The sequence below is a fragment of the Serinus canaria genome, chromosome W (genome assembly GCF_022539315.1).
Source record: "Serinus canaria isolate serCan28SL12 chromosome W, serCan2020, whole genome shotgun sequence".
In the NCBI taxonomy this organism is placed as follows: Eukaryota; Metazoa; Chordata; class Aves; order Passeriformes; family Fringillidae; genus Serinus; species Serinus canaria.
Window position 1 is genome coordinate 14741491 of NC_066342.1, and position 25922 is coordinate 14767412.

At 44.1% G+C, this 25922-nt stretch overlaps 2 protein-coding genes across 3 annotated transcripts in view; one reads left to right on the forward strand and one right to left on the reverse strand.

Annotated features, from left to right (window-relative positions):
• The window catches only part of LOC127060963 (uncharacterized), a 28829-nt gene extending 17070 nt beyond the window's left edge, over nt 1-11759 (reverse strand). Inside the window, exon 1 of the mRNA XM_050986307.1 lies at nt 11626-11759. The gene's annotated coding sequence lies outside the window, so the exon portion shown is untranslated. The remainder of the gene's footprint in view (nt 1-11625) is intronic.
• A 5798-nt stretch (nt 11760-17557) lies between these two features.
• LOC127060971 (syncytin-2-like) lies at nt 17558-25399 on the forward strand. Of its 2 annotated transcripts, none has more exons than XM_050986413.1 (2): nt 17558-17724; nt 23152-25399. In XM_050986413.1, the coding sequence occupies exon 2, from the start codon at nt 23918-23920 to the stop codon at nt 25121-25123; it is 1206 nt and encodes a 401-aa protein (XP_050842370.1). In that variant the 5' UTR covers nt 17558-17724; nt 23152-23917; the 3' UTR covers nt 25124-25399. The 2 variants fall into 2 exon arrangements, with proteins under 2 accessions (XP_050842370.1, XP_050842369.1); XM_050986412.1 differs by lacking the exon at nt 17558-17724 and adding an exon at nt 21020-21118.
• Nucleotides 25400-25922: the final 523 nt, after the last annotated feature.

Consider the following 25922-nt stretch of genomic DNA (forward strand, 5'->3'; position numbering starts at 1 on the left):
TAACTGAGGAGACCCTTGTTGAACCATTTACTTCATATTCCCAGTGGTCATCCTTCTTCCAGGCCACAGGAGCTTTTCTAGTTTCTCTTTCCTGATCCCTCTGCAAAAACTGTCACCAAGACCTTCCACTGCCACAGAAGAGCAAAGTTGTTTCCCCTGAAACGGGAATCCTCTTAGTGGAAATTCAAAATAGGATTGAGAAGGTAAATCATATGCTAGTTGACCTGTAAAGGAAGATACAGCCAGATTGGCAGCTCACGGATTGTTCTGAAAACACCACTCAAAATACCATTGTTGAACCGGTATGACAATAGTTAAAGGATCACAGCCTAAGATCTCATTGGCAGCGTCTGCGACCTTTGATAATGATGCCTGTAAAAAGCTCATTCAGACCTGGAGCTGTTTTTCGGGACCTGAAAGACAAAAATAGCCATTTCCAAAATATGCAATTTATCTTCCCTTTTATCATACCATTGACACAACAATCCACCTGCTATTTCATCATCTCTCAAACTAAATAATTGCATATCAACATAAACATCTATCCTGGTAACAAATTTAGATGTCGAGGCCAATTCAAATTTCTTCTACAAGCCTTTTTTGCTGCAGCAGTCAAATGTCTCTTATCGGTAGAGGAAGAAATCCCTGAGTAGTAAGTCAAAGGTTGCAGTTGATGATTGGTTTACCCCCCAAATGTGTCCTAAGCCAACCTATTGCCACACCACCCACTTTCTGTACGTCAGCAGCAGTTTTTAATTTCAGATGTCCAGTTTTACAGGTTGAGGCACAATTTGAGTATTGATGATTATCAATCCCAAATATTTCCAAGGCATCTGTCCTTGAACTTGCCTTCTCTGGGGCGATACCCAAACCAACTAGAGTGTACACATCGTCCAGTGTTGCAGTGTGTTTTTTTAATTTGGCATGTTTATTGTTTGATTTGTGGTTTTGTAGTCTCTCGGTGTTTTTCTCCCCCTGTTTTTAGAGTGATACAGTGTCGCTCGCGCCGCCGGGGTCTGGGCAGGAACAGATGAGAGGCAGGATCGTAGCAAAGGCGAAGAAGCACTTTATTTCAAAGAGAACTGAGCTGTTTTTATAGAGTGGTACGATAGATTCTATTCTATAGGCTAACAAACAGAAACATCTTTCTCACGCACTGCTGTCCTTGAGAGGAACAGAAACACAAGGTGGAAAAACAAGGGCGAAAACCCGCACCTGCAAGTGTTTCTTTTTACATATACTTGTCGGTTAAGAATTTTTTTTTTTCCCTTTCGTCCTAAGTTGGAGCCTGCTTTGCCTCGATTCCTGGTCGCATCTCACAGCAGACACTAGGGAAAATATATTTTTCATGGGGGCAATGGAATTGTGCCAGCATCAAACCATGACACTCACGATAGCAAACGCCTGGGGGCACCTCCACAGGTACTGCAAGCAGCCTCCTCAGGGGGAGATTCGACAGGCTCAGCCTCATCTTCTTCCGGTTTCCTCTACTTCAGTTTCTTTTTCTTGCTAATTCCTGTTCCTTCCTCCAATTCCTTCCCTCTAGCTTGTTCTCTGCTTTCCATTCCTTCAATGCCTCAGACCACAGTCTCCAGGTAGGAGCCCAAGTTGACACGACCATCTTATCTCCCTTAGACATGCACTTCCCATAGTCACTTCCCAAACTTTTTCCATGCACGGAACAACTGAAGGCAGTGTTGGCATCAGCTTTAAAGTCCTGTAAACTTTACACCATATCCATAACCTACAAAGAGCATAATCAACAGCTTGAATATTTTTCCTTTTCAATAAAGTTTTCCATGTGGGCAAAGCAGTCTTTTTCCTCATTTGATAAATTATTTCCCATCTTATTTTTTTCCCAGTTGCTCACCTAGAATCAGATGTCTGAATTCAGGTCCGGACCTCTGCAGTGTCCTTTTGCTGCCTTCAACTGATTTTTTTAGGGTACCCTTCGACTTTTTCTCCTCTTTTTTTATTTCCTTTCCTTTTTTACAGTACAGTTGCAATCATGGTGGGCGGGCCACCAGATGTCGCTATAAGAGCACGACACCGGCGCAGAGCACCAGGACTCCATCACGAAGGGTGCATAAGAGAGATTTATTATAACAACATGTTGCTTTTATAGTTTGTTCGAGATATTTACAATTACTTAACAGACACATTCACTGCCCATTGGTTCATACGAAAGAAACAAAGTTCTCAATAGGTGAACAAGGCGCCACGTCATTCTGTGAGGCCAAGCTAGAGTCCATAGTTTTTAACTTCATCACGTCCCCATGGATGACCGCCGTGGTGTCTTCTTTGGGAGAGATTCGGGGCTTTCATTATCTTTAGGAAGCCTTCACTGGCTCACAAGACCAGCACAAAATGCGCTTTTTTTTCTACACTTATACACTTAGAGTGAGAAGATTTGTCCAGTCCTTCACCTGCAAACCCAGTTGCAGGCCTGTAATTAAATTCATTGGCCTCACAGTTTGTGAGTTTCCTCAAGGTTTTCAGGCTTTGAAGAAATAGGATGCCTTTCATGTTCTCATATAATGTGTAATCTAAGTTCTTCCATGCCTTCCCAGGAATTTTTCTGCAATGTCAGGCTTTGCTGTTTCCTTACACTTATGCTGGCGACGTGTTGTGGAACACTGTCGCCCATAGGAGGGACTCATGCTGGAACAGGGAAAGGATTCCTTTACCTTAACTTGAGGAGGAAGCAGTGGCAAAAGCCACATGGTGATGAACTGAACTGTAACCCCAATCCCTGTTTCCCTTCTCCGCTGAGGGGAAAAAGCAGCCTGGGAGGGAGGGAGGGGTGGAAGGAAGGTGTTTTTATTAGGGTTTTTTTTTTTTTTTTTTAGTTGGTTTAAAAGTAAACCAGCGAGAGAAATTAACCCCATACAAATCACCTTGAAAGATATCTCAGGTTCGGAGTTACAATTTAATAGAAAGTTTACAATAAATGCACTGATACAGAGAAACTGGCTTAAAACCACAAAGTCAGATTACAATCTGGCACCCTGTTGGGTCAGGCTGCTGGTCACAGTCTGAGGAAGCAGTGGTTGCAGTCCTGATGAAGTGATGGTTGCAGTATTGTCTAAAAGTGGTGGTCCTGTGGACGGTCTGGTCCTCCTGTAAAGTTCTGGTCCTCCTCTGGATCTATCCAGTGGTGGTCGTGTTTCCAGTCCCCAAACCCCCAGATTATATACACTCAAAGTCTAGGTGGGAATGTTCAAGCACCACCCCCAGGGAGGGGAGTTTCACAATGGAATTGTTGCCCGATCCAAAGAAAACACAAAACAACCGAAGTTGCTTTCTGCGGTGCTTTAGTGACGGGCCCTGGGAGCCTGAGGACTTTCATCCAAAAGAAGTCAGAGCCCCATCTTGCGACAAATTTACAGGGTTTATATACTTTTCTTACATGATTGCTTCATCTGATCTCGTGCATCGCTAAGCATCTTTAGAGGTATACTGAGATTTATTAGGTACATCCATGACATTTGTTACTTAGCCAAAGGTACATTCCTAGATAAGGTTATGTACATTCCCTAGATATAGTTTTCTCTCGATCTACCATGCACTAAAGTTCACTTAAAGTTTACCGGGCCTACTGCGGCCTTAGCATAACTACTGCTACTCATGCTAACCATCATATTGTTTCATTAATCTAGAAATCTATCTATTAACTAAAATACGTTTTTCAATAATTTTCGAACTTCTGCAACAAGTCCCCCCTTTTGAGCATTCTTCAGATCTTCTGCAAGGATGCTCAACCTTCAGCTTCAGTTCTTCTAGCTTCAGTTCTTCTAGGAAGGGCCACCTCTTCGTATTTGGGCGGGGGAACTCCAAATCCGTGGTTTCTTCCTATTGCTTTCACCAATCTTCGGGTTCGTCTTGTTTCTTTGGTTATTATTCCTAAAACACATCTATATGCTATCCAAGCAACTATTAGTACAATTATAAACAGCAACACATATTGCAACATTGACGATATCCAACCAGAAACCTGAAGCCCCATTGAATCTAACAAGGCTCCTATCCAATTGTGCTGGGCCTCCTTTTCGATTTCTTGTGTTCCAGATTCGACTATTTCTAGTTGAGGAGATGTCTTTTTCTACTTCTACCGTTACATTTGGGATATGGATGCAGCAGTGATCAATTCTTTTATTTAAATACCCACAAACTCCATGTTCTTTCAATAGCAGCATGTCTAGAGCCATTCTATTTTGGAGTGTCATACAAGAAGTAGCCTGCAATTGTAGGTTCAAATCTTTGAACCCTCTCCTAGTTGCTAATGCCAATCTCTCTGTTTGTCCCAGTAACTTAAACAACATTTCCCTGTTTCTATATGTGGCTACTGGTGCAAATAAGGATTCTAGTGCCCATCCAAATTTCACTCCGCTGTCTGGTTCATGCCATTGGTCTTCATCTCCTAACAAATTCAAATCATCAATTTCTCTCTTTTTCCTAGTCCCTGATGCTTTTAACTTAGACTGTTTCCACAAAGGGCATAACGTTGGCACCCCTAAAGTTACTTGTGTCACTGGTCCGTCCAAAGGGAGATGAGTCGTCCATTGTCCATGTCCCATTACCCATACCAAATTTCCTGGACTTCTGAGTATAGTCGTCCTACAGGAGACCCTTCCATAAAACCCGTTCATAAGGGGTTTGCCGGGTATTGTGTGATTGTATTTCCTACATTCACATCCCCATTTCAAAAGGACCCTTACTGGCACTAGGCTAATTTGGTCCCCTGGAGTATCGCATGTATAAACTTCTGTACAATTCCAGTTTTCTCTTGCTATCGCCTTCTCCCTAGTAGAGGTATTTATTTCTGATACTTCTGCATGTGATTGGTTTTTACTTCCTGTCCACTGTACACACCAATCAACAGGCCCAATATAACTATAGTGTTCCAGTAAACTTGGACCCCATATAGCTTCCCAGTGGTCCTATAAGAGTTGTTCTTGTGTCATATTTTGACACCCTATCTCTCGAGATAATTGTTTTTTCTTAATTTGTTGTTCTTGTTTCTCAAAACACCAACCATAATTTCCTAATCCTCCATACAGTCCAGGTTTTGGTTCGTATCTGCCTCCTTTTTCCCGACAATCCCAGATTGACGAATATTTCCACAATGGGGAATAACCTTCCTTAACTTCTACTACCTCCTTCTCTACGTTTTCTACCTGACACATGACCGTAATGTTTTCTTGTATTGTTGGGGGCATTGGGACCGGAACCACTCCCCATTGGATAGGCTCTCCAGCGGCCTGGGGGAGTGGTAGGCATGCCGTAATTTGTGAGACATTTTGTACTGTACCAAAATCTCTGATCAGTCCCACTATCAGGTTCTCTTGTTTTTGCTCATTTTGAGTGGTAATATTAATTTCTCTTACTCTTCTCGGTTTCCCTCGAGTTAGTGAGACTATCGTTCTTGAATGTCCCCACCAGGAGTCTTTGCTAATCCAGCACCAATAATATCCCTCGTCCTCCGGCTGTACGTCCTTAATTATAAGGACTATAGTTTGATCTGATTGTTTCTCCTTGCGATATTTCCCTTCTTTGTCCCGAATATTGTTTCCCCCAAACCACCATCCATATTCGATAAACTGTACATCTTTCTCTACCTTACAGACTAAGATAACTGCCATGCCTTGCACTGCTCGAAAAATTCCATGTGTTGCCTTGATCCTTTCCCCCAAATGTGCCCTAGCTATTGACGATCGAATACCATAGTCTGCATCTATTCCACATGTAACTAGACACAGATACCGCCCTTCGTCTATGCCTTGTTTAGGATCTGAGATATTTAGCCACCCAATTCCTTTGTCCCATAATTTCCACCAACTCACTCCCTGGTCAATTTGTTCCCACATTTGTTGTTGTTCTTTCTACCACTTAACTTTCACTTCTTGTTTGCATGCCTCTGTTAGAGTGAATGGGCAATTAAGCTTTAACGGGGGACCGTCCCACATGTCTTGAATAGCGGATGCTGGCCTGACTGACACTGATTCCTGAGAAATAGTTCCTTCCCGTAATCTCCAAGATACCACCCTCAATTTAATTTTCTTATAGTCAAAACTATGCCTAATTTGCACTATACACATATAAACCTCCATATCTTCTCCAGTTACTTGCTTCAATTGTAGTGTGGTATTCCCTTTTTGTGCATCCCTATCCCAAATAGTAGTAAAACTTGCCTTGGGGTACCCAGCTCCTTGTTTCCAGAATACTCGTAAATCTCGGGCTTTAGCTTTCTGGTCATCGGTAATAACACAGGTCAAATTCACATCCATCCCTTCCATGATTCCAACAACAGGTTCTGAAACAGTGACAACCACAAAACCTTGAGTAGGTATCAATTTCATCATTACCAGTAACAGAATGATTAAGAATGCGGTTTTGCGCGAAATATCATTCGCGTCGGGGAGACCATCTGAGTCTCCCATTGTGTTGGAATTTTCTTGACTCGAGTGTAGTGGATCCAGGTGTCGATTCCCGCCACCTTTATTGCTGTGTAGGTCGTCAGGATCACTTGGTAGGGGCCATCCCATGTTTCCTTCAGTGGATCCGTGAACCAATTTTTCACATACACTCGGTCGCCAGGTTGGATGTTATGGACTGGATTCTCCAGTGGTAGGGGTCGGTTCCACTGCAGGGCTCCTCGTAGGCTGTTGAGAGTTCTGTTTAGTGACATTACATAATTAAATATCACTTGGTCCCCTTGTACATGTAGATCTCCCTTCAGTACGGTAGCATGATAAGGTTTCCCATATATAATCTCATAAGGACTCATCCCCAACCTCTCCCTGGGCTTTATCCTGATTCGCAGTAAAGCTAACGGTAATGCTTGCAGCCATTGCATTTTAGCTTCCTGGCAAATTTTCTTGATTTGCCCTTTCAGTGTTTGATTCATTCTTTCAACCTGACCACTTGATTGAGGTCGCCAAGGTGTATGCAAGTCCCAAGATATGTCCAACATCCTAGCTACTGTTTGCACAATCCCAGCTATAAAATGTGGACCTCTATCCGACGACAACCCTAGAGATACCCCGAACCTGGGAATGATTTCTTTAAGCAGTGTCCTAACCACTTCCTTAGCCTGATTTGTCCTACAGGGGTAAGCTTCTGGCCATCCTGAAAAGGTACAGACATACACTATCATGTACTTGAAATTTTGTGCTTTTGGTAACTCAGAAAAATCTACTTGCCAATAGTCTCCCGGTTCCGGTCCTATCTGCAGTTTCCCTAGTTGAATTTGTTTCCTGACAATCGGGTTATTTTTCAAACAGACTGGGCACATTGCATTCACCCGTTTTGCAAGTGTTAACATCTGGTTTGAAACTATTTCTCTCCTTAAGAATTTTACGAGCATCTCTGCACCCCAATGGCATTTGTTATGTTCTGTTTCCAAAAATGACTTTCATTATTTTTGCTGGTACCACGACCTGTCCCGTTGTTGTTACATACCATCCAGTCATGTTCTTTTGTGCATTCAATAACATTGCCAACTTCTCATCGTCTATTGAATATTTAGGTGCCTGGTTTAGGTAGGGATTTACTGGGCTTACCTTGACTGGTATTAATGCCATCTGAGTCCATACCTCTCGAGCCACCTTTCGAGCTGTCACATCAGCCAAATCATTTCCTTGGCAAATTTTTCCTTCCTCCTTTCAATGTCCTCTCACATGCATTACCGCAACCTTTTTCGGTCTGTGTACTGCTTCCAGCAAAGCTAAGATTTCTTCTTTGTACTTGATAGATGTTCCCTGTGAACTGAGTAGTCCTCTCTCCTTCCACAATGCCCCATGTACATGGATTACCCCGAAGGCATATTTAGAGTCAGTCCAAATATTTACTTTCGTTCCAGTACTAAGGACTAGGGCTCGTGTAAGCCCAATTATTTCTGCCCTCGGGGCTGAGGTACCAGGAGGTAAAGCTTTTGCCTCTACAATCGTATGAACAGTCACCACGGCATACCCTGCATACCTGGTACCATTTTCCATGTAACTTGATCCGTCCGTGAACAGTTCCCAGTCTGGATCTTCCATCGGTGTGTCTTTAAGATCTATCCGACTAGCGTATACCTGCTCGATGACCTCCACACAATCATGCGCGAATTCTCCCTCCTCCTGTTCACTGCGGAGAAATTCTGCTGGATTAATATGATTAGTTATTTTCAATTCTACATCATCCTGCTCTCTCAATATTGCTTGGTACTGCAGCATTCGGCTAGATGATAACCAGTGACCCCCCTTTTGTTCCAAAACAGCCAGTACCATATGGGGTACAAATACCTCCATTTTCTTGCCCATCGTCAATTTTCTGGCTTCTTGAATGAGGATCACCGTGGCCGTAACTGCCTGCAAGCATGACGGCCAACCAGCACTGACAGTGTCCAGCTGCTTCGAGAAGTATCCCACCGGGCGTTTCCATGACCCGATCCGTTGGGTTAATACTCCCAGAGCCAGCTTTTGTCTTTCATTTACATACAACTGAAAGTCCTTGCTCAAATCCGGGAGCCCTAAAGCCGGGGCCTCCTTCAAGGCTTGTTTTAAGTTCTGGAAAGCATTCTTCCTTGACCTGTCCCAGTTCAGCTGTGGTTCCTTCAGGGCCTCATACAATGGTTTCGCTAGTAACCCGAAATTTGGAATCCACAATCGACACCATCTTACCATCCCCAAGAAAGATCTTAATTCTTGGTGACTTCTCGGGAGCGGGATGGCACAAATGGCCTCCACTCGGTTGATTCCCAACCGTCTCTGACCCTGAATGATTTCACAACCCAGGTAAATCACGCTTTCCTTTATCAGCTGTGCTTTTTCTTTTGATACTCTATATCCAGCCTGGCCCAGCATATTCAGCAATGCTATGGTAAGTTTTAAACACAGTTCTTTCTCTTCTGTGGCTAGAAAAATATCATCGACATACTGTAAAATCACGTATGAGAACGGCGAGTCTCTTACCTCAGTCATCTTCCATTCTTCCAATTCTTTTGCCAACTTATTCCCAAGTATCGTTGGACTGTTCTTGTAGCCTTGGGGTAATCTCATCCAGGTGAGTTGCTTTTTACGACCGTTGTCTGGGCTTTCCCATTCGAAGGCGAAATATTTCCTACTTTGCAATGCCAGGGGAATGCGGAAGAATGCATCCTTCAAATCAATTACAGTAAACCATTTAAGCTTTTCAGACACAGATGTTAACAAAGTATATGGATTTGCAACCACCGGGTGAATATCCTTAACAATGTTATTAATTGCCCGTAAATCCTGTACCAATCTATACTTACCATTAGGTTTCTTTACGGGAAAAATGGGGGTATTGTATTCTGATTCACATTCTTCCAGTATTCCTTGTGTTAGAAATTGTGCTATGAGAGGAGCAACCCCTTCTTTGGCTTCAAGTTTAATAGGATACTGTTTTATCCTTACAGGTTGTACCCCTTCTTTTAACTCTACTATTACTGGTTGAGCAGCTTTAGACTTCCCCGGGACTTCCCGTTTCCCATACCCATGGTACCACAGCCTGTTCTACCTCCTCAGGGATAGGGGTGGGTTCAACTTCTCTAATCACGAATAATTTGGCTATTTCTTCTTCAGGAACTTCTACTTTAACTCTTCCATCTTCAAACAGAATTTTCATGTTCAAAAGAGATAGCAAATCCCTCCCAAATAGTGACTTAGGGCAATTGGGCATATATAAAAATTGATGATCTAAATCCTTCCCCCCAAATCTCAAATTTAATGGCTGTAGGAACGGCCTTTCTTCCAACTGGCCCATTGCTCCTACTACTTGTACTGTAGTGTCACTGATTGGTCCCAATCGTTTATTTAAAACCGAATAAGTAGCCCCAGTATCTACAGTAAATTCCTGCTCTTTCCCTTCAATCTCTAACCTAACCTTCAAATCCTGTTCTAGTCAGCTCTGATTCTGATAATTTCCCAAGACCATAGCTTGAGCGACATCTCCTGGAGTCATCGGATAGCCTACTGGATTATTATTTACCACATTGCTGTTCACTCCCACCCCGTTCATCCCGTTCCTCATTGGACATTCGTTCTTCCAATGGCCTATCTGACGGCAAAAGGCACACTGGTTAGGTCCCAGAATTTGTCCCCGTCCCCCAGTGTTTTGAAATCCTCCCCTACCGCGACCCATTCCTCGGCCCCGCATAGATCCACCTCTGCCTCTCCCTCTGTCTCCAGCTTGCTGGATTACTGCCAGAATCCCTGCCTGCTGCTTCTTGGCAGTCTCTTTTTCCCTATTATTATATACTTTCCAGGCTACCTCCAGCATTTTATCCAAGTTGCGGGTATCCTCTCCCTCTAATTTCTGTAATTTCTTTCGGATATCATCCTGAGATTGCCCCATAAATATTAATGCGAGCTGTAGCTTCCCTGGCTCATCCTCCACTTCTAAATTAGTATATTTTCTGGCAGTTTCCTTTAATCTTTCCAAGAATGCTGATGGGGACTCGCTTTTATCCTGTCTCACCGAATACAGTTTAGACCAGTTCAACGTCTTAGGCATACCGGTTCTGATTCCTTCCAGCAACAATTCTTGGTATTCTTTAATTGCACCCATACCCCCGCTTGTATTTGGATCCCATTCCCGGATCTTCACTCGGCACTAAATCATTCACGGTTCCTTCCGCTAATTGCAACCTTATAGCCTCTCTAGCTCTCTCCTTTGCTGCTTTTAAAACCATCTCTTTTTCTGTGGAGTCCATTAAAGTGTCTAACAACACCTGCAAATCATTCCAGTCCGGGTTTTGTGTTCTAATTATCATTTTTACCACCCACGCCACCCTTTCTGGATCCTCCCGATAGCTTCCCGCAGACTGCTTCCAAATTACCAGGTCTCCGGGAGAAAAGGGCACCTTTATCAGTACCCTATCTCCTTGGGGTCCCACTGCTTCCCTTAAGGGAGCTATTAGCTTGGGCTCCCCAAGATTTTTCCGCCCTTGCCTCGTCCTGTTCGCAAGAGGAGTTCTTTGCATATTTCCAGAAGGGCCAGGAGAGGGAGTATGAGGCTGTAATTTTATAGTTGCGTTAGGAGTCTTGCGTTCCCTCTTTCTCTCCCCCGGTTTTTCTTCCTCACTATCATCGCTACTACTATCTCTAGGTAACGGCGGGTACGAAGAAAGGGAAGCCGAAGCAGGAGCTGGGGGAACATTTGGAGCAACGAGCAGGGATAAATCCTCCTCTGGTTGGGAGGTTAGAGCCAAACATTGAGTACATTTAGGTTTTCCTTTACACCCTCCGCATTCCGAACTCTTTAACTCCAAAACCATTATTCCACATTCCTTCTGCCACTCCTTTTTCTCCCTTAGGAGATAGAATAAGTCCAAGTACGGCACCTCATCCCATTTCTCATTTTGTTTTAGAAATTGCATTAAAGGAGTAATTACCTCATAATCCACAGACCCATTCAACGGCCACTCTGGCCCTACCCTTTCATATTCTGGCCACCAATGATTACAATAATCAATCATCTTTTCCTTCTCCAAATCCTGATAAAATCCTTCACTCCTCCACCGCTTTAATAAGCACCCTAGCAGAGTATTTCCCGGTATGTTGTTGTTAGACTGGACCATAGTTTTAAACGCTTTAAATGGCATCTTACTTCAATAACCTCACAACAATCAGCCGCAATTACCAAGACACACCAGCACTAAGCACAACCAACAAAACTATAAATATCAATAGCTCAATTGTTCCGAACACAAACAGCAAAAACAACAACGTGATTACTATTAGATACCAAACCAACCAAAACCAATCTTGCCGCTTCTCGTCGCTGCGAGTGGCAAGTGCCGGACCTGTGCAGCTTTCCCCGCGTCTGATGGCCGGCACCTAGGCTTCCCAACCAGACGTCTTAGCCCAATCCTGCGAGGATTGCCACCTCATCTTATGGACAGGCACCCAATACCAATACCAAAAATAAAGCACCTTCGGGCTTACCTCCTCACAGTCGTCCGACAGGCGCAGGGGTTGGGCACGAGCCGATGACTCCCCGAGAATCACTCGGTGCCAGCGTGGAGTGGATCGGAACGTGAACCGCCCCAGCCACCTTCAGAGTCCTGCCGCGGTCGCCAGAAAACTGTTGCCCGATCCGAAGAAAACACAAAACAACCGAAGTTGCTTTATGCGGTGCTTTATTGAGGGCCCTGGGAGCCTGAGGACTTTCATCCAAAGTCAGAGCCCCATCTTGCGACAAAATTTACAGGGTTTATATACTTTTCTTAACATGATTGCTTCATCTGATCTATGTGCATCGCTAAGCATCTTTAGAGGTATACTGAGATTTATTAGGTACATCATGACATTTGTTACTTAGCCAGAAGGTACATTCCATAGATAAGGTTATGTACATTCCCTAGATAATATTTTCTCTCGATCTACCATGCACTAAAGTTCACTTAAAGTTTACCGGGCCTACTGCGGCCTTAGCATAACTACTGCTACTCATGCTAACCATCATATTGTTTCATTAATCTAGAAATCTATCTATTAACTAAAATACGTTTTTCAATAATTTTCGAACTTCTGCAACAGAATGATGCAGTCCTATGAGTCATAGGATATTTTTGGAGTCCTTAATGGTCATTTCAGCCATCCATTTTGTTGGTGCCATTGTGTTCATGATGGCCTATTAACAGAGATGATCCCCTCAGGATGGGTGGGACTGTGCTGCTGCTTTCCCAGAGGGAGTTATCAGGGCTAAGTCATTGGCGTGAAGAAAAAGAAACATTACCCACCATTAACCGTTCATCAGGGAAAAATGTAGATGGGTGTAGAATACATTGTTTGGTTACACCCCATATTGTAACCCAGGACAGTTTTATTTCTTATTATCCTGCCATGATTTTTATTGACTATAAATCTGTGGATTCCTAGTGGAAGCAAGATCAGGTGACATGAAAAGACTACAGAGATGCTGCTTGCCACTGTAGGGAGAAAATTCACGTGGCCAAAGCTCAACTGGAGTTGAAGCTGGGCAGAAATGGTGGGGGGGAGAAATAAAGAGTTTTTTCAACTATATTAATGGCAAAAGGCAGTGTAAAAATAATATTGACCCATTACAGGATGAGGATGGTCACCTCACAAACAGGACATGGACAAAGCAGAGATATTTAATGCATTCTTTGCCTCTGTCTTCAACACTGATGATGGACCAAGGGGGTCTCAGTGCTCTGAGCTGGAGGACTATGACTGCGAGAATGTTAAACTCCCAGTCGACCCTGAACTTGTGCAGGATCTGCTGCTCCAGCTGGATCCCTACAAATCTATGGGGCCTGATGGGATTCATCCAAGAATCCTGAAGGTGCTGGCTCATGTCATTGCGAAACCTCTCTTGATGATTTTTGAGTGCTCTTGGGAATCCAGAGAGTCCCGCTGACTGGAAGATTGTCTTGGTTTGGAAAGACAGGTGCCTGCTAAAGAAGGCAGGAGCCTCCCCTGAAATGGAGAATGCAAACCCTCCCCACCCCTCCGGATTGCTATGAATTTTAAATTAAGGGGGTCTCAGGCAAAACATATGGGAGCAGGAAATAACAGTTCTTTAATAGGGAAGGGAAAAAAATTAAAAGGATAAAATAAAACCATGCATACACTAGAACAAACAACACTGACAGAGTCAGAACTCAACCTGACACCGTGTTGGTCAGGGTGTTGGTAGCAGTCCAGTTGGTAAAGTGGCTGCAGTCCTCCTGAAGTGTCAGGTGTGGTTCTGTTGCAGCAGGGGGGTCCTGTAGAAAAAGGATGTTATAGTTCCTCCACAGATCCGTGGACGTAGAAACAGCTGCTGTTCCTCTGGGGAATCCAGTGGGAAGCCATGCTGGTGTTCCAGAATCTCCAGATTATATCTGGGTAGCAATGCTTGGCTCCTCCCTCTGCGCGGAGCATATCACAATGGGATGCTATAGTTCTTATCAGTCATGCAGTGACATTCAATAGCTTGTTATCAGCAGATGTCCCCTGCCGAGGGAGGAGTGATTATGATCACTCAGGGAGAGAGATAAGGAGAATTGCCCACTTGACACCAGACAACTGCCATACAGATGGTAATAGAATACATCTTGCCTTGCAATCTGGAACAAAGATGAATAATGTTGTCCCAGTTTTTCAGATGGGCAAGAAGGAGGACCCCAGCAACCACAGGCCTGTCAGTCTCACTTCAGTACCTGGTAAAATCATCGAAAAGATTATTCTGGGAGGTATTGAAAAACAGTGGGAGACCAATGCAGTCATCGGTCACAGCCAGCACGGCTTCATGAGAGGAAAGTCCTGCTTGTCAAACCTGATTTCCTTCTATGACAGGGTAACCAACCTAGTTGATCCAGGAAAGCCAGTAGATATAATCTTTTTGGACTTCAGCAAAGCTTTTGATACTGCCTCTCTGTCTTGACTTGAAAGACGGGTATCTGCCAGGAAGGTGGGTACCTCCCTTGGAATGGAAAATATAACACCCTTCTTCCGAATTATTATAACTTTGAGATTTAGGGACATTCAGGCAAAGATATGGGAAAAGGAATAACAATTCTTTACTAGTATGTATATGTTTAACAAGGCTAACAAACAACATGGCAGCAACAACAAACAAAACCAGAAACCCAGCCACAACCTTCTCTTGGCTGTCAAGCCCTTTCCCCTTTGGTGTAGTTATGGTCACAGCTGGCAGGGGTGCTGTTGCCTCCTGGCAGGACAGGTGCAATGATTCCTCCACAGCTGCAGGGGGCGCTGTGGCATGAGCTCAGCCACCTCTCTCCACATTGGTAATAGCAGACACGCCTGCAGAAGAGATAGAAAAGGGGCTTCCTTTGCAACCTCACAGGGTCTGCCAATCTTGGTGCCCCTCCAATGGCGAGAGAAAGAAAAAAAGGAAAAAAATCCTAACGTCCAACACTCTCACAGGATACTTCTGCACAAAATGTCCAGCACACAGCTGGATAACCATGTTCCATGACAGGTGAGCAACTGTCTCATGGGTTGCGCACAAAGGGTTATAGTGAATGGGGTAACATCAGACTGGTGATGGGTCACTAGTGGCATTCCACAGGACTCCATCCTTGGCCTAGTGATCTTCAACATCTTCATTTCTGACTTAGACTCAAGAGTCAAAGGAATACTAAGTAAATTTGCCAACAACACTAAATTGGGAGGAGCTGTTGACTCCCTTGAAGGCAGGGAGGCCCTGCAGAGAGATCTAAACAACTGAGATATGGGCAATCACCAGCTGTATGAAGTTTAACAATGGCAAGTGCTGGATTCTGCACCTGGGAAAGGGCAACCCTGGTTGTGTATATAGACTGGTGAATAAGAGGCTGGAGGGCAGCACTGCAGAAAGGGACCTGGGGGTCCTGGTCGATGCAAAGTTGGATATGAGTCAGCAGTGTCCTGGCAGCCAGGAGGGCCAACCATGTCCTGGGGTGCATCAAGCACAGCATTGCCAGCTGGTCAAAGGAGGTGATTGACCCACTCTTCTCTGCAGTGGAGTGGCCTCATGTTGAGTGCTGTGTGCAGTTTTGGTCATCACAATATAAAAAAGATATTAAACTATTAGAGAGTCTCCAAAGGAAGGCCATGAAGATGGTGAAGGGCCTGGAGGGGAAGTTGTATGAAGAGTGGCTGAGATCACTTGATTTGTTCAGCCTGGAGGAGACTGAGGGTAGACCTCATTGTGGTCTACAACATCCTCATGAGGGGAAGCGGAGGGGCAGGCACTGATCTCTTCTCTTTGGTGACCAGTGACAGGACTAGAGGAAACAACATGAAGCTGAGTCGGGGGAGGTTTAGTTTTGATAACAGGAAAAGGTTCTTCTCCCAGAGTGTATTCAACTTCCAAAATAGAAAACAAAGAGTCAGACCAATAGCAGGTGCTTTAAGATTAGGATGTTTGTGCAGGAATTATTCCACAACAATAAAAGAGTCTTGGATGAGTATGGTTATGAAAAATACCCCCATTACATGTAAAACCAACAACATTCCATCAATGAGATATACAGTCTGGGTAAATGATGACAGGACATGGATGATCCATCTACCTTTATGGGGGAAATGTAAAAAGATATACTTTAAGAATGTTGACTTCATGCCCCTTAGAAAGAAAAAGGCCTTTGGAAACAAAATTATGGGAAAGAATAAAGAGGAAATAATAGTCCTTGGAGACACCCTTCAACCAGAACTGTAGTAAGGTGGGTATTAGAATCCATATTTAGTCCATACATTAGGTCTTTCCCAGATTGCACCTGGTTGTATAATTTAACTGGACAAGTAGAGGTCTTCGCAATTGCCACTAGAGAAGGATTGCAAGACTTGAATGCACAGCACCAGTTGATGCCTTTATCAGCCCTGAAATCACAAGCCAAACAGGTTTAAAAGGATAAAAGCGGTTACCGTTTATTGAAGGTCCTTCAGGTGCTCTTATGGCAAAAATGTGCAGCAGAATGCACACCAAAATGCACACATGAAATAGGGTTTTAACATTTATTATAAGTTTAGCAAATTAGCTTAATTGACAAGAATCCCCAATTACAAGTACAGTTAAGGAAGGAATTCCCCCTTGGTTTGGCCTCCTACTGAACCCTCCCCCCCTTGGTTCTAGCCCCACATTTTTTGTCTACATACATGGGAAAGTAGAATGGCCTTGGTTCACTGTAGAAGCAAGATTAGAATAGGATTCCAGGAATGTGTTTGTCTAGAATGTGTTTGTCCAACAAAGTACTGGAAAAGTACTGAAGAAGCTATGAAACTATATAACTATACAATAATAGTTCACAGAGGTAGAAATTTATGAAAAATATATTAAAATATATAAAAAGCAAAATATTAGGGCATAACAGGCAACCTCAAAAATGACTTTATGCAACAAGTTACCTTAAGGCTTATTATTATTACAAGAACACTGAGTATATGGATATTTAAATTTGAATGATAAAGACTGTTGTGTACACATCTCTAATGTTGCAAAAGTTTTCGATTGTCAAATTGAAAAAAATAAAACAAGTAGCTAAGTCAAGTAGAGACTTGAGGAACTCAATGAAGAGTTAAATGAAATATTACATAGTTTTGGATTCTCCATTACTGGATGGTTGGCAAGTTTGCTTAAAACTATAATTGCAATACTTGTCATTATCATTGTTTGCATTACTTTGAGTTGTGTCAAAAGATTAATTATACAATCAACAGTAGGAGTTCACATGATAATAGCTAAGAAAAGTAGTGAGGCTTACAAGCCTTGTCATAAGGACAAATGTCGGGGGACGATCTTGGGCAGTGGGACAGGTTTACAGTAAGCTGTAGGGACGTCCTCTCCTTGAACCTAAGTATGAGGAGGTGATAAGCAAGAAGCTGGCAAGCAAGAGATGTAAAACAGGATGCTGAAAACCGCAAGGCAAAAACAAAATGCTTAAGCAGCGCAGATGTAACCAGCCAATTAGAAATTGATAAGGACACGTGCATGCCTCGTGCACAAAGCGGACCCTCCAATTATATTTTGCGTGATCGCGTGTACGGAAGAGGAAAACATTATAAGAATACGAGCTTTGTAAACAATAAACGGAGCTTTTTGGAATTCTACATCGTGTCGGTGTGTGCTCCCCTCTACCTGGCCGTGGCATTCTGGTGACCCCGACGTGATCCCAGGACGGACAAGCGGACGAGAGAAGGTAGAGATCCCGGCTGCTCGAGAGAGGCAGGACTTAACGCAGAAATTCGTGGCCACGGCTGACCGGTGAGTCAGGCAGACTGCGGTCTGCTTCGGGATGGGGTCCGCTGTATCAGCGATAGAGAAGGCTACAATAGATGGACTATTAAGTGTAGCCAAGAAAACAGGACACTCTATACCTCGGCAAGAACTGGTAGATTTTTTGTTTTGGTGCCACCGCCGAGGATTACTAGAAACCACAGGACAGCTCTTTTGCCAAGGACAATGGCAGAAAATCGGGCAAGAACTGTGGGAAAGTTTCCAGTCAGGCCAGAAGGGGAGCAAACACATACCGTACGGTTAAACTGATGATTGATCAAGTGCATGCTGATGCGGAAATTGCGGCTGCACTACGGGACGCTTTAAGCAAAGCAAAGACGCCTGAGAGGCGAGAGGAGGCAGAGAGACTGACAGAACGGGAATCGCTTTCTGATTCTGTCCCTCCTTGTGAGCCCGAGGCAAAAATTGCTGCCCCGGTGGGACGGAGAGGGGAATTCGATGATATCATTCCCCCTTGGAATCCGGACGAGCCCTTAAAGCCGACAGCGCCGCCGCCCCGGGGTGCCCCAGAGCCCCCGGGCCGTCCCGGCCTCCCTCGGCGCGATGCAGGCGGGTTTCCAGCTCCTCCCGGGGCCGCTGAAGGTGGCTCAGCGCCGCGGAACCAAGTCCGATGGATATCCCCCTGCCCGATGTTCCCGAGTCCCCCCCTTCTTCTCCCACCCCCCCCGGCGAAATCTCCGTACAGCGAGCTGATTACGGAGCTGAGGAAACAGCGACACCAGATGGCTGATCTTATGATAGCCATGCAGGATTTGGACAAGAGGGGAGAAAAGGGGAGACGGCGAGAGATGTATGAGAAGGCAATGCAGGCTGTAAAGGAGGGAATAATGAATATTGAAAACCAATTAGATAGGAAAGAACAAATAGATTGGGGAGGCCGGGATGGAGTGATAAGGGCAATAAAGCATGGGCGAATGACAGTGGAGGAGGGGTACAAGGAGCTTAAAAGGGTATTTGGGGCAGGAGAGGGCTTAACGGAGGAAGAAAAACAGGAATTGTTAGATTAAATGTATCAAAAAGAACAAAAAAAAGGATACATCCCCAAGGATACTAGCTTTGATATGAATAAAAGGTGGCGGGGGTTTATTACTCAGGCTGACTTGAAAGGGGAAGCTGTGCTTGAACCAGTTATATCTGCTCCTGTAGTTGCCACTGCGAATGGGCCAGAATGGAGGGCATTGGAATGGCAGTGGGTAACGAAGCTACAACAGAGTGTAATGGCCTATGGGGCAAACAATTCTGCAGTCCGCAGGCAGATGACTGCCTTTATGAAGTATCAGGAATTAGTGCCAGCAGATATTCGACTACTGATGGAGACCTTATTAGGAACCACTGCGTATACCTTATTTTTGGTAAAGTGGCAGGAACGTTTGGAGGAAAGACAGCTAGATAATGTGAATTTGCCCCAAGGGAATCCCTTGAGAGTAGCTTCCCTTAATATGTTAATGGGGTCTGGCCCCTACAGAGATCCTCAGCGACAAGCAGCACTACCAGTACGGGTGCTGGCGCAAAGTAAAGCTGCTGCTTTAGAAGCCTTTAATGCTCTGCCGCAAATGGGGAAACCTAATCCTCCATATCTGCAGATAAGACAAGGAGCAAGTGAGCCCTTTTTAACTTTTGTTGATTGCATAAGAGAGGCTGTTGACAATGCTCCTGATATGAACCCTGATTTAAAAACAACCGTGGTAAAGGAAATAGCTACTCAAAATGCAAATGACACATGTAAAAAATTGCTTGCCACGTTGCGACCAGGTGCCTCCCTGGTACAGATGGTGGAAATCTGCTCTCGGGCGCCTTGGGAGGAGGAGAAACAGAAGGCTAATATTCATGCCATGGCCTTAGCAGCAACATTGAAACAAGGAGGGTTGGGGAAGGGGGACAGAGGCCCCGGGGTATGCTTTCAATGTGGGGGGAGGGGTCACCTGAAAAAGGCCTGCCCAATGAAGGTGGGTGGAGGTGGGACCCCTCGACCCTCTACATTTTCGGGTGTTTGTAACCGCTGTGAAAAGTTTGGCCACAAGGCATTGGAATGTTGTTCGCGCTTTAAGAAGGACAGAACTCCTCTCCCGGGAAACCTCCAGGGCCGCGGGTTGGGCGCGGCTCAGAAGTACCCAGCAAAAGTACAACAAGCCATGGCTTTCTCCACGAGCTCGTCACCGCCACCTCAGGAAGTGCAGGAGTCGATTTGGCCGTGGCAGGAACAGTGACCATCTCGACCGGTGAGGTGACCGTGATTGATTCAACCGCGACAGGACCGTTGGGGGAAGGGTTAAGTGCTTTGTTAATTGGCCGCTCGTCAGCAAGTAAACAAGGTATATTTGTTTTGCCGGGACAGATAGATGCAGATTAGGAGGGAATAATCAAAATAATGGTTAAGGTTTTTGCCCCACCTGTAACAATTAACCAAGGGAGCAGGATAGCACAGCTTATTCCTTTTTATTCGCAGGTGCCAGTGGCCAGGTTAAGTAAGCGGGGAGAGGGGGCTTTTGGGAGCACAGGAGAAACTGCGGGGCCTTTGGTATTGTTTACAACAACTATACCGGCGACACGACCCATGCGGCGCATTTTTATCAGCAATAATGGAGAAGAGCTGCAAAAGGCAGGAGTGGAAATGATGCTGGATACAGGATCGGATGTCACAATCGTGCCTGTTTCAGCTTGGCCAAAGCATTGGCCTTACAAACAGTTGCAACCGTAGTCAGCGGTATAGGAGGGGATTCCAGAACTCTACAAAGTGTAAATTTCGTTTGTATAAAAGATGCTATGGAGGGAAGGCAGGCATGGGTACGGCCATATGTCATGTATGCGCCACTATGGATTTTGGGTAGAGATGTTATGGCACAGTGGGGATTGACACTGCAGACTAAGGATTTTTAGTGGCGGCTGCTGAGGAGCAGAGGACGCCCATATTGAAAATACAATGGGAATCAGACAAACCAGTATGGGTGCCTCAGTGGCCGCTTGCTGATGAAAAATTGCAGCCTCTGGAGGAATTAATAGCAGAAATGTTAAAACTTGGTCATATAAAGCCGTCATTAAGTGCATGGAACACTCCCATTTTTGTAATTAAAAAGAAATCAGGAAAATGGAGATTGTTGCACGATCTCAGAGCTGTGAATGCGGTGATGAAACCCATGGGGGCGCTACAGCCAGGTTTGCCTTCCCCGGTAGCTTTACCACGAGAATGGTATTTGTTAATCATTGATTTGAAAGATTGTTTTTTCTCTATTCCTTTGCACCCTGACGACACGGAGTGATTTGCCTTCAGTGTACCTCAAAAAAACACCTCTCGACCTGCTCCCAGGTATGAGTGGACCGTACTACCACAAGGCATGCGGAACTCGCCGATAATTTGCCAGTGGTATGTAGACTTAGCTATCCAACAATGGGAAAGACAATATCCGAAAGCTATGTTGTATCATTATATGGATGATATATTAGTGGCAGACAAACAAGCCATTTCGCAGGAAATGGAAACCTCCTTGGTGAAGGCCCTGAGTCAATATGGCCTGCGTGTCGCTCCAGAAAAGGTTCAGAGGAGTAGTCCTTGGTTATATTTGGAAATGATGGTTACCGAAACACGGGTGCGCCCAAGGAAGCTTAAACTACATGACCATATTACCACTGTTAATGATGTACAAAAACTGGTTGGAGACATACAATGGGTTCACACCTGGTGTGGAGTGACCAATGCAGACTTAGCTCCCTTGTTTAAATTGCTTCAAAATACAAAGAGCCCCTCAGAACCGCGGGCTTTACCAAATGAGGCACGCGAGGCCCTTCGAGTAATTGAACAAAAAATTGGTCAGCAACAGGTTTATCGCTATGATCCTCGGTATCCTCTAATAGTGGCAGTGTATGGACCTGAGAGTAACCGCTCTGCTATAGAAGCACAAGAGATCGAGAAACGCCTAACCATTATGGAATGGGTGTTTCCCTCACATCAGCCATCCGCGTCCGTGACTACACCACAGGAATACATTGGATCATTATTGCTAAAAGCAAAAGAGAGGGTACGATTGGTCTTTGGAGTTGATCCATCATTGTTTATTGTACCATGGAGAACAACGGAGCTAATTCAAAAGTGGTCTCAGGCCTCAATGTCTTTTGCATTAGCAGTAAATGGAGTTGAGTTATCAGTACATTATCCTTCACATCCCATATTTAAAACCACCTCTGTTATTCAGAGAGGTCCAATAGTAAAGCAAAAACCTATACCTGAAGCGATTACCGTTTTTACTGATGCCAGTGGGAAAACTGGTAAGTATGGGTTTGCGTGGAAAAGCACCAAAGGTTGGGAGACGAAGATTTGGGGAGAGTTAAATCGTTCAGTCCAGATATTAGAACTCAAAGCTATTGCTGCAGCTTTGAGTCATTTTTATAGTGACCCAATAAATTTGATTTCGGATTCACAGTATGCAGTGAGCATAGTTAATCGAGTAGATCAAGCGAAGATAGGTAAAATAGGAACGCCGGAGATTGCTGAATTGGTCATCCGGCTAAAAGGCCTGTTGGCTGAAAGATGTCACAATCTTTGGTGCACACATATGCGAAGCCATACTAACATCCCTGGAATATTTACAGAAGGTAATGCGGTTATTGATAATGCTGTATCTGGAGCAGTTTCATTACAGGGGTTTGAGGCAGCACGGCGTTTTCATGAATTTTTTCACCAATCTTCTCGTGGGCTGCAAGAAGAATTCGGCATCCCACGGGCCCAGGCACGAACTATCATTGCAGCATGCCCAGACTGTGCAAGAATACCCCCCCTGCAACATCAAGGTGTTAACCCTCGAGGCACAGAACCGAGATCAGTTTGGCAGACGGACATCACAGAATATTCACCTTTTGGCCGCTAGAAGTATATACATGTCTCTGTGGACACTTATAGTCATGCGGTTTGGGCTACTGCATTGTCAACTACTGCGTTTCGTGCGGTTAAACAGCACTGGCTACAAGCCTTTGCGGTGTTAGGAGTGCCACAAACGATAAAAACAGATAATGGCCCCAGTTATGTCGGACAATATAGTCGTCAATTTTTAAATCAATGGAACATTAAACATGTTACGGGTGTTCCCTATAATAGTACAGGGCAGGGTATTGTGGAGCGTCGCCATCAAGACATTAAACGGCTACTTGGGGTGTTGAAAAAAGAGGGGGAGATAGCCCTCTCACCCCATGATATGGTAGCCAAAGCATGTTTTGTATTGAATTGGAAAAACCCAATATCTATTAATGATAAGGAGGTTGAATTACCTATTAAATTACATTTTTTTAAGGGAAATGTTACCCTTAATGCACCTGTTCAGATGTGGGACCCGAAAACAAGAGTATGGGACCAAAAGGAATATACTTTATTAACTTGGGGTCGGGGGTACGCTTGTGTTTCTGCAGGAAAGGACAAACCACTTTGGGTTCCTGCAAAGTGGGTTCGTCCCCTACTCGAACAGAAGACGGATGATCAGAGCGTTACACCAGCTGACAGAGACTGATGTGGAAAGAGTAAATCACAAAATACAATTATTGTTGATTCCACGATTGCAGCTGTTGAAAGGACACTCATGTGCCCTAGATCGGCACATTCAATGGTGTTGAACACTACATAACTTTGTTGACTTGATTGAAGCAGTGCATGCATTTCATTATAAGGGACCTGGTTCGCAGTGTGTCGGCTGTAACCAATGGGGTTGTAGTGCATGGGTTGCCTTTCATTGTGGAGGGTGTAAAAAGAAACAGTGGGTCCATCAGTCCCTGTTGTTACAACTATGGTGTGGTAGTTGTTGGTTTCAGTATTGGTTCACATCGTGGGAAAGGGAAATGCAGGAAAAACTGAACCTCAGCTTACCTGAAGCATTGCAATTATTTGAATGCCCAGAACAAAAGGTGCTAGCATATCATAGGTGGGACTTAGACCGGCAGATTGAGCGACTGAGGAAACAAAGCAACTGTCACATAATAACAGCCAGATGTATTGGCAGAGTTCCTTTGTCACTTCATTCTATAGTTGGCCCATTTGAGGAAAACGCAGAAAGAGAATTAGATCTGTGTATTTTAGCGCTACAGAGGTGTAAAGTAAGACCAGGTGCAAGACTCAGAAAGAAGAAAGATAGAAAGAAAAGATGATAGCGCTGTGGGTAATTTGGATTTCTGTAAGTATGGCATGGATACCCCCTCAACCAAAACAAACATTTGGGTTACTATGGAAAACTTAACTAATCAAGACTCTATTTGCTTGTCCTTGTCTACACCGGGCAATCCATTTTCAACCTGTTTAGTGGGATTGCCTACAGATTTTTGGCCTTGTCCTAGCTCCACTCCTACTTGTAACAGCAGTGACTTAAATACAACTGTAGATGGATGGGATCAGTGGGCTCCATATTTGCCCAAAGCCAACCAGAAGCCACAAGAATTAGATTTATTAGGCTCAGTGAAAATGGACGTTTGTGTGTATTTTAATCATAGTAGCAGAACACAAACGGGAGTGAATCACACCACTGTAGTTAACTCCAGTTTGCCTATGTATAGGAATGGCTTTTTTTGGTGTAAATATGAAAGTACAAACACATCTATTTCTTCCAATAATCTTATTCAGTTGCCTCAGGGCTACTTTTTAATATGTGGGGACCGTGCTTGGCCAGGAATCCCTTCACGGTTGAGAGGTGGACCATGTTCTATAGGGAGACTAACATTATTAACGCCAAACATGTCGATGATATTAAACATGAGCCGTCACCATCGTAGGGATAAAAGAATGACACATACCTTTACCAAGGAATGTAAGGATAATGTTGAATTTTGGTCTCCAGAAGCTATTGTAGCCGCATCCTTTTTAGCTCCGGGGGTAGCCTCTGCAGGAGCTCATGCCACCTTAAGGAAGTTGGGCTGTTGGCTAGCTAAACAAACAAATGTTACTTCACTAGCCTTAGCAAAATTATTGTTAGATTTTGATTCAGTTAGACACTCTACTTTGCAAAATAGAGCAGCTATTGATTTTTTGCTTTTAGCACAAGGGCATGGGTGTGAAGAAATTGAAGGGATGTGTTGCATGAATTTTTCTGACCGTTCAAAATCAATTCATGCACAAATACAAAAACTGTATGAACTAACAGGACACCTACAAAGACAGGAAGGTCTAGGGTTAGAAGGTTGGTTGCATTTGTTAGGAATTACTGGATGGTTAAAGAGTTTTATTATGATGCTTGTTGGGCCGGTGATTATAATTTTGCTTTGCTTGCTTTTTGGACCATGTTTATTGCAGTGTATTATGAATCGATTGCAACAGATGACTGATGCTTTATTTGAAAAAAGAGGGGGAGATGTCGGGGGACGATCTTGGGCAGTGGGACAGGTTTACAGTAAGCTGTAGGGACATCCTCTCCTTGAACCTAAGTATGAGGAGGTGATAAGCGAGAAGCTGGCAAGCAAGAGATGTAAAACAGGATGCTGAAAACCGCAAGGCAAAAACAAAATGCTTAAGCAGCGCAGATGTAACTAGCCAATTAGAAATTGATAAGGACGCGTGCATGCCTCGTGCACAAAGCGGGCCCTCCAATTATATTTTGCGTGATCGCGTGTACGGAAAAGGAAAACATTATAAGAATACGAGCTTTGTAAACAATAAACGGAGCTTTTTGGAATTCTACATCGTGTCGGTGTGTGCTCCCCTCTACCTGGCCGTGGCAGACAAATCTCATAGCCTCTAGGGAGGGAAATGATATCAAGCTCCTCAAGATTTGAATCAAACTTTGCAATTTTTCTTTAGTTGTTAATCAATAGCTATAGCTAGACAGTTGTGATTAGGCAAGTGCATTGTGAAACTTGTATGCTTGGCTAATCTTTTTTTTTAAGGAAAAGGGAAGACAATCCCAAGATGAATGGGCTGTCTGGATGAGAGCCACCGGGAGTCAAGTCAGCAGAACTGAGCAGTAACTGGGGGAAAGGTAATTCTGGCAGGGGAGATCACAACCACCGACCCACTGACAACTTACTCAAAATGGACCCCTGACTCAAATGGAAGGAAGAACTGCACATGCAGACTAATTAGCATGAGAAGCAAGAGATACAACTAGCAAATAGAAGTTTGAGTACTAATTAAAAAAAAAGTTATGTAACCAACAAGTACTTATGCCTTTTTTTGTTAAAATGTATAAATAATGGAACGTTTT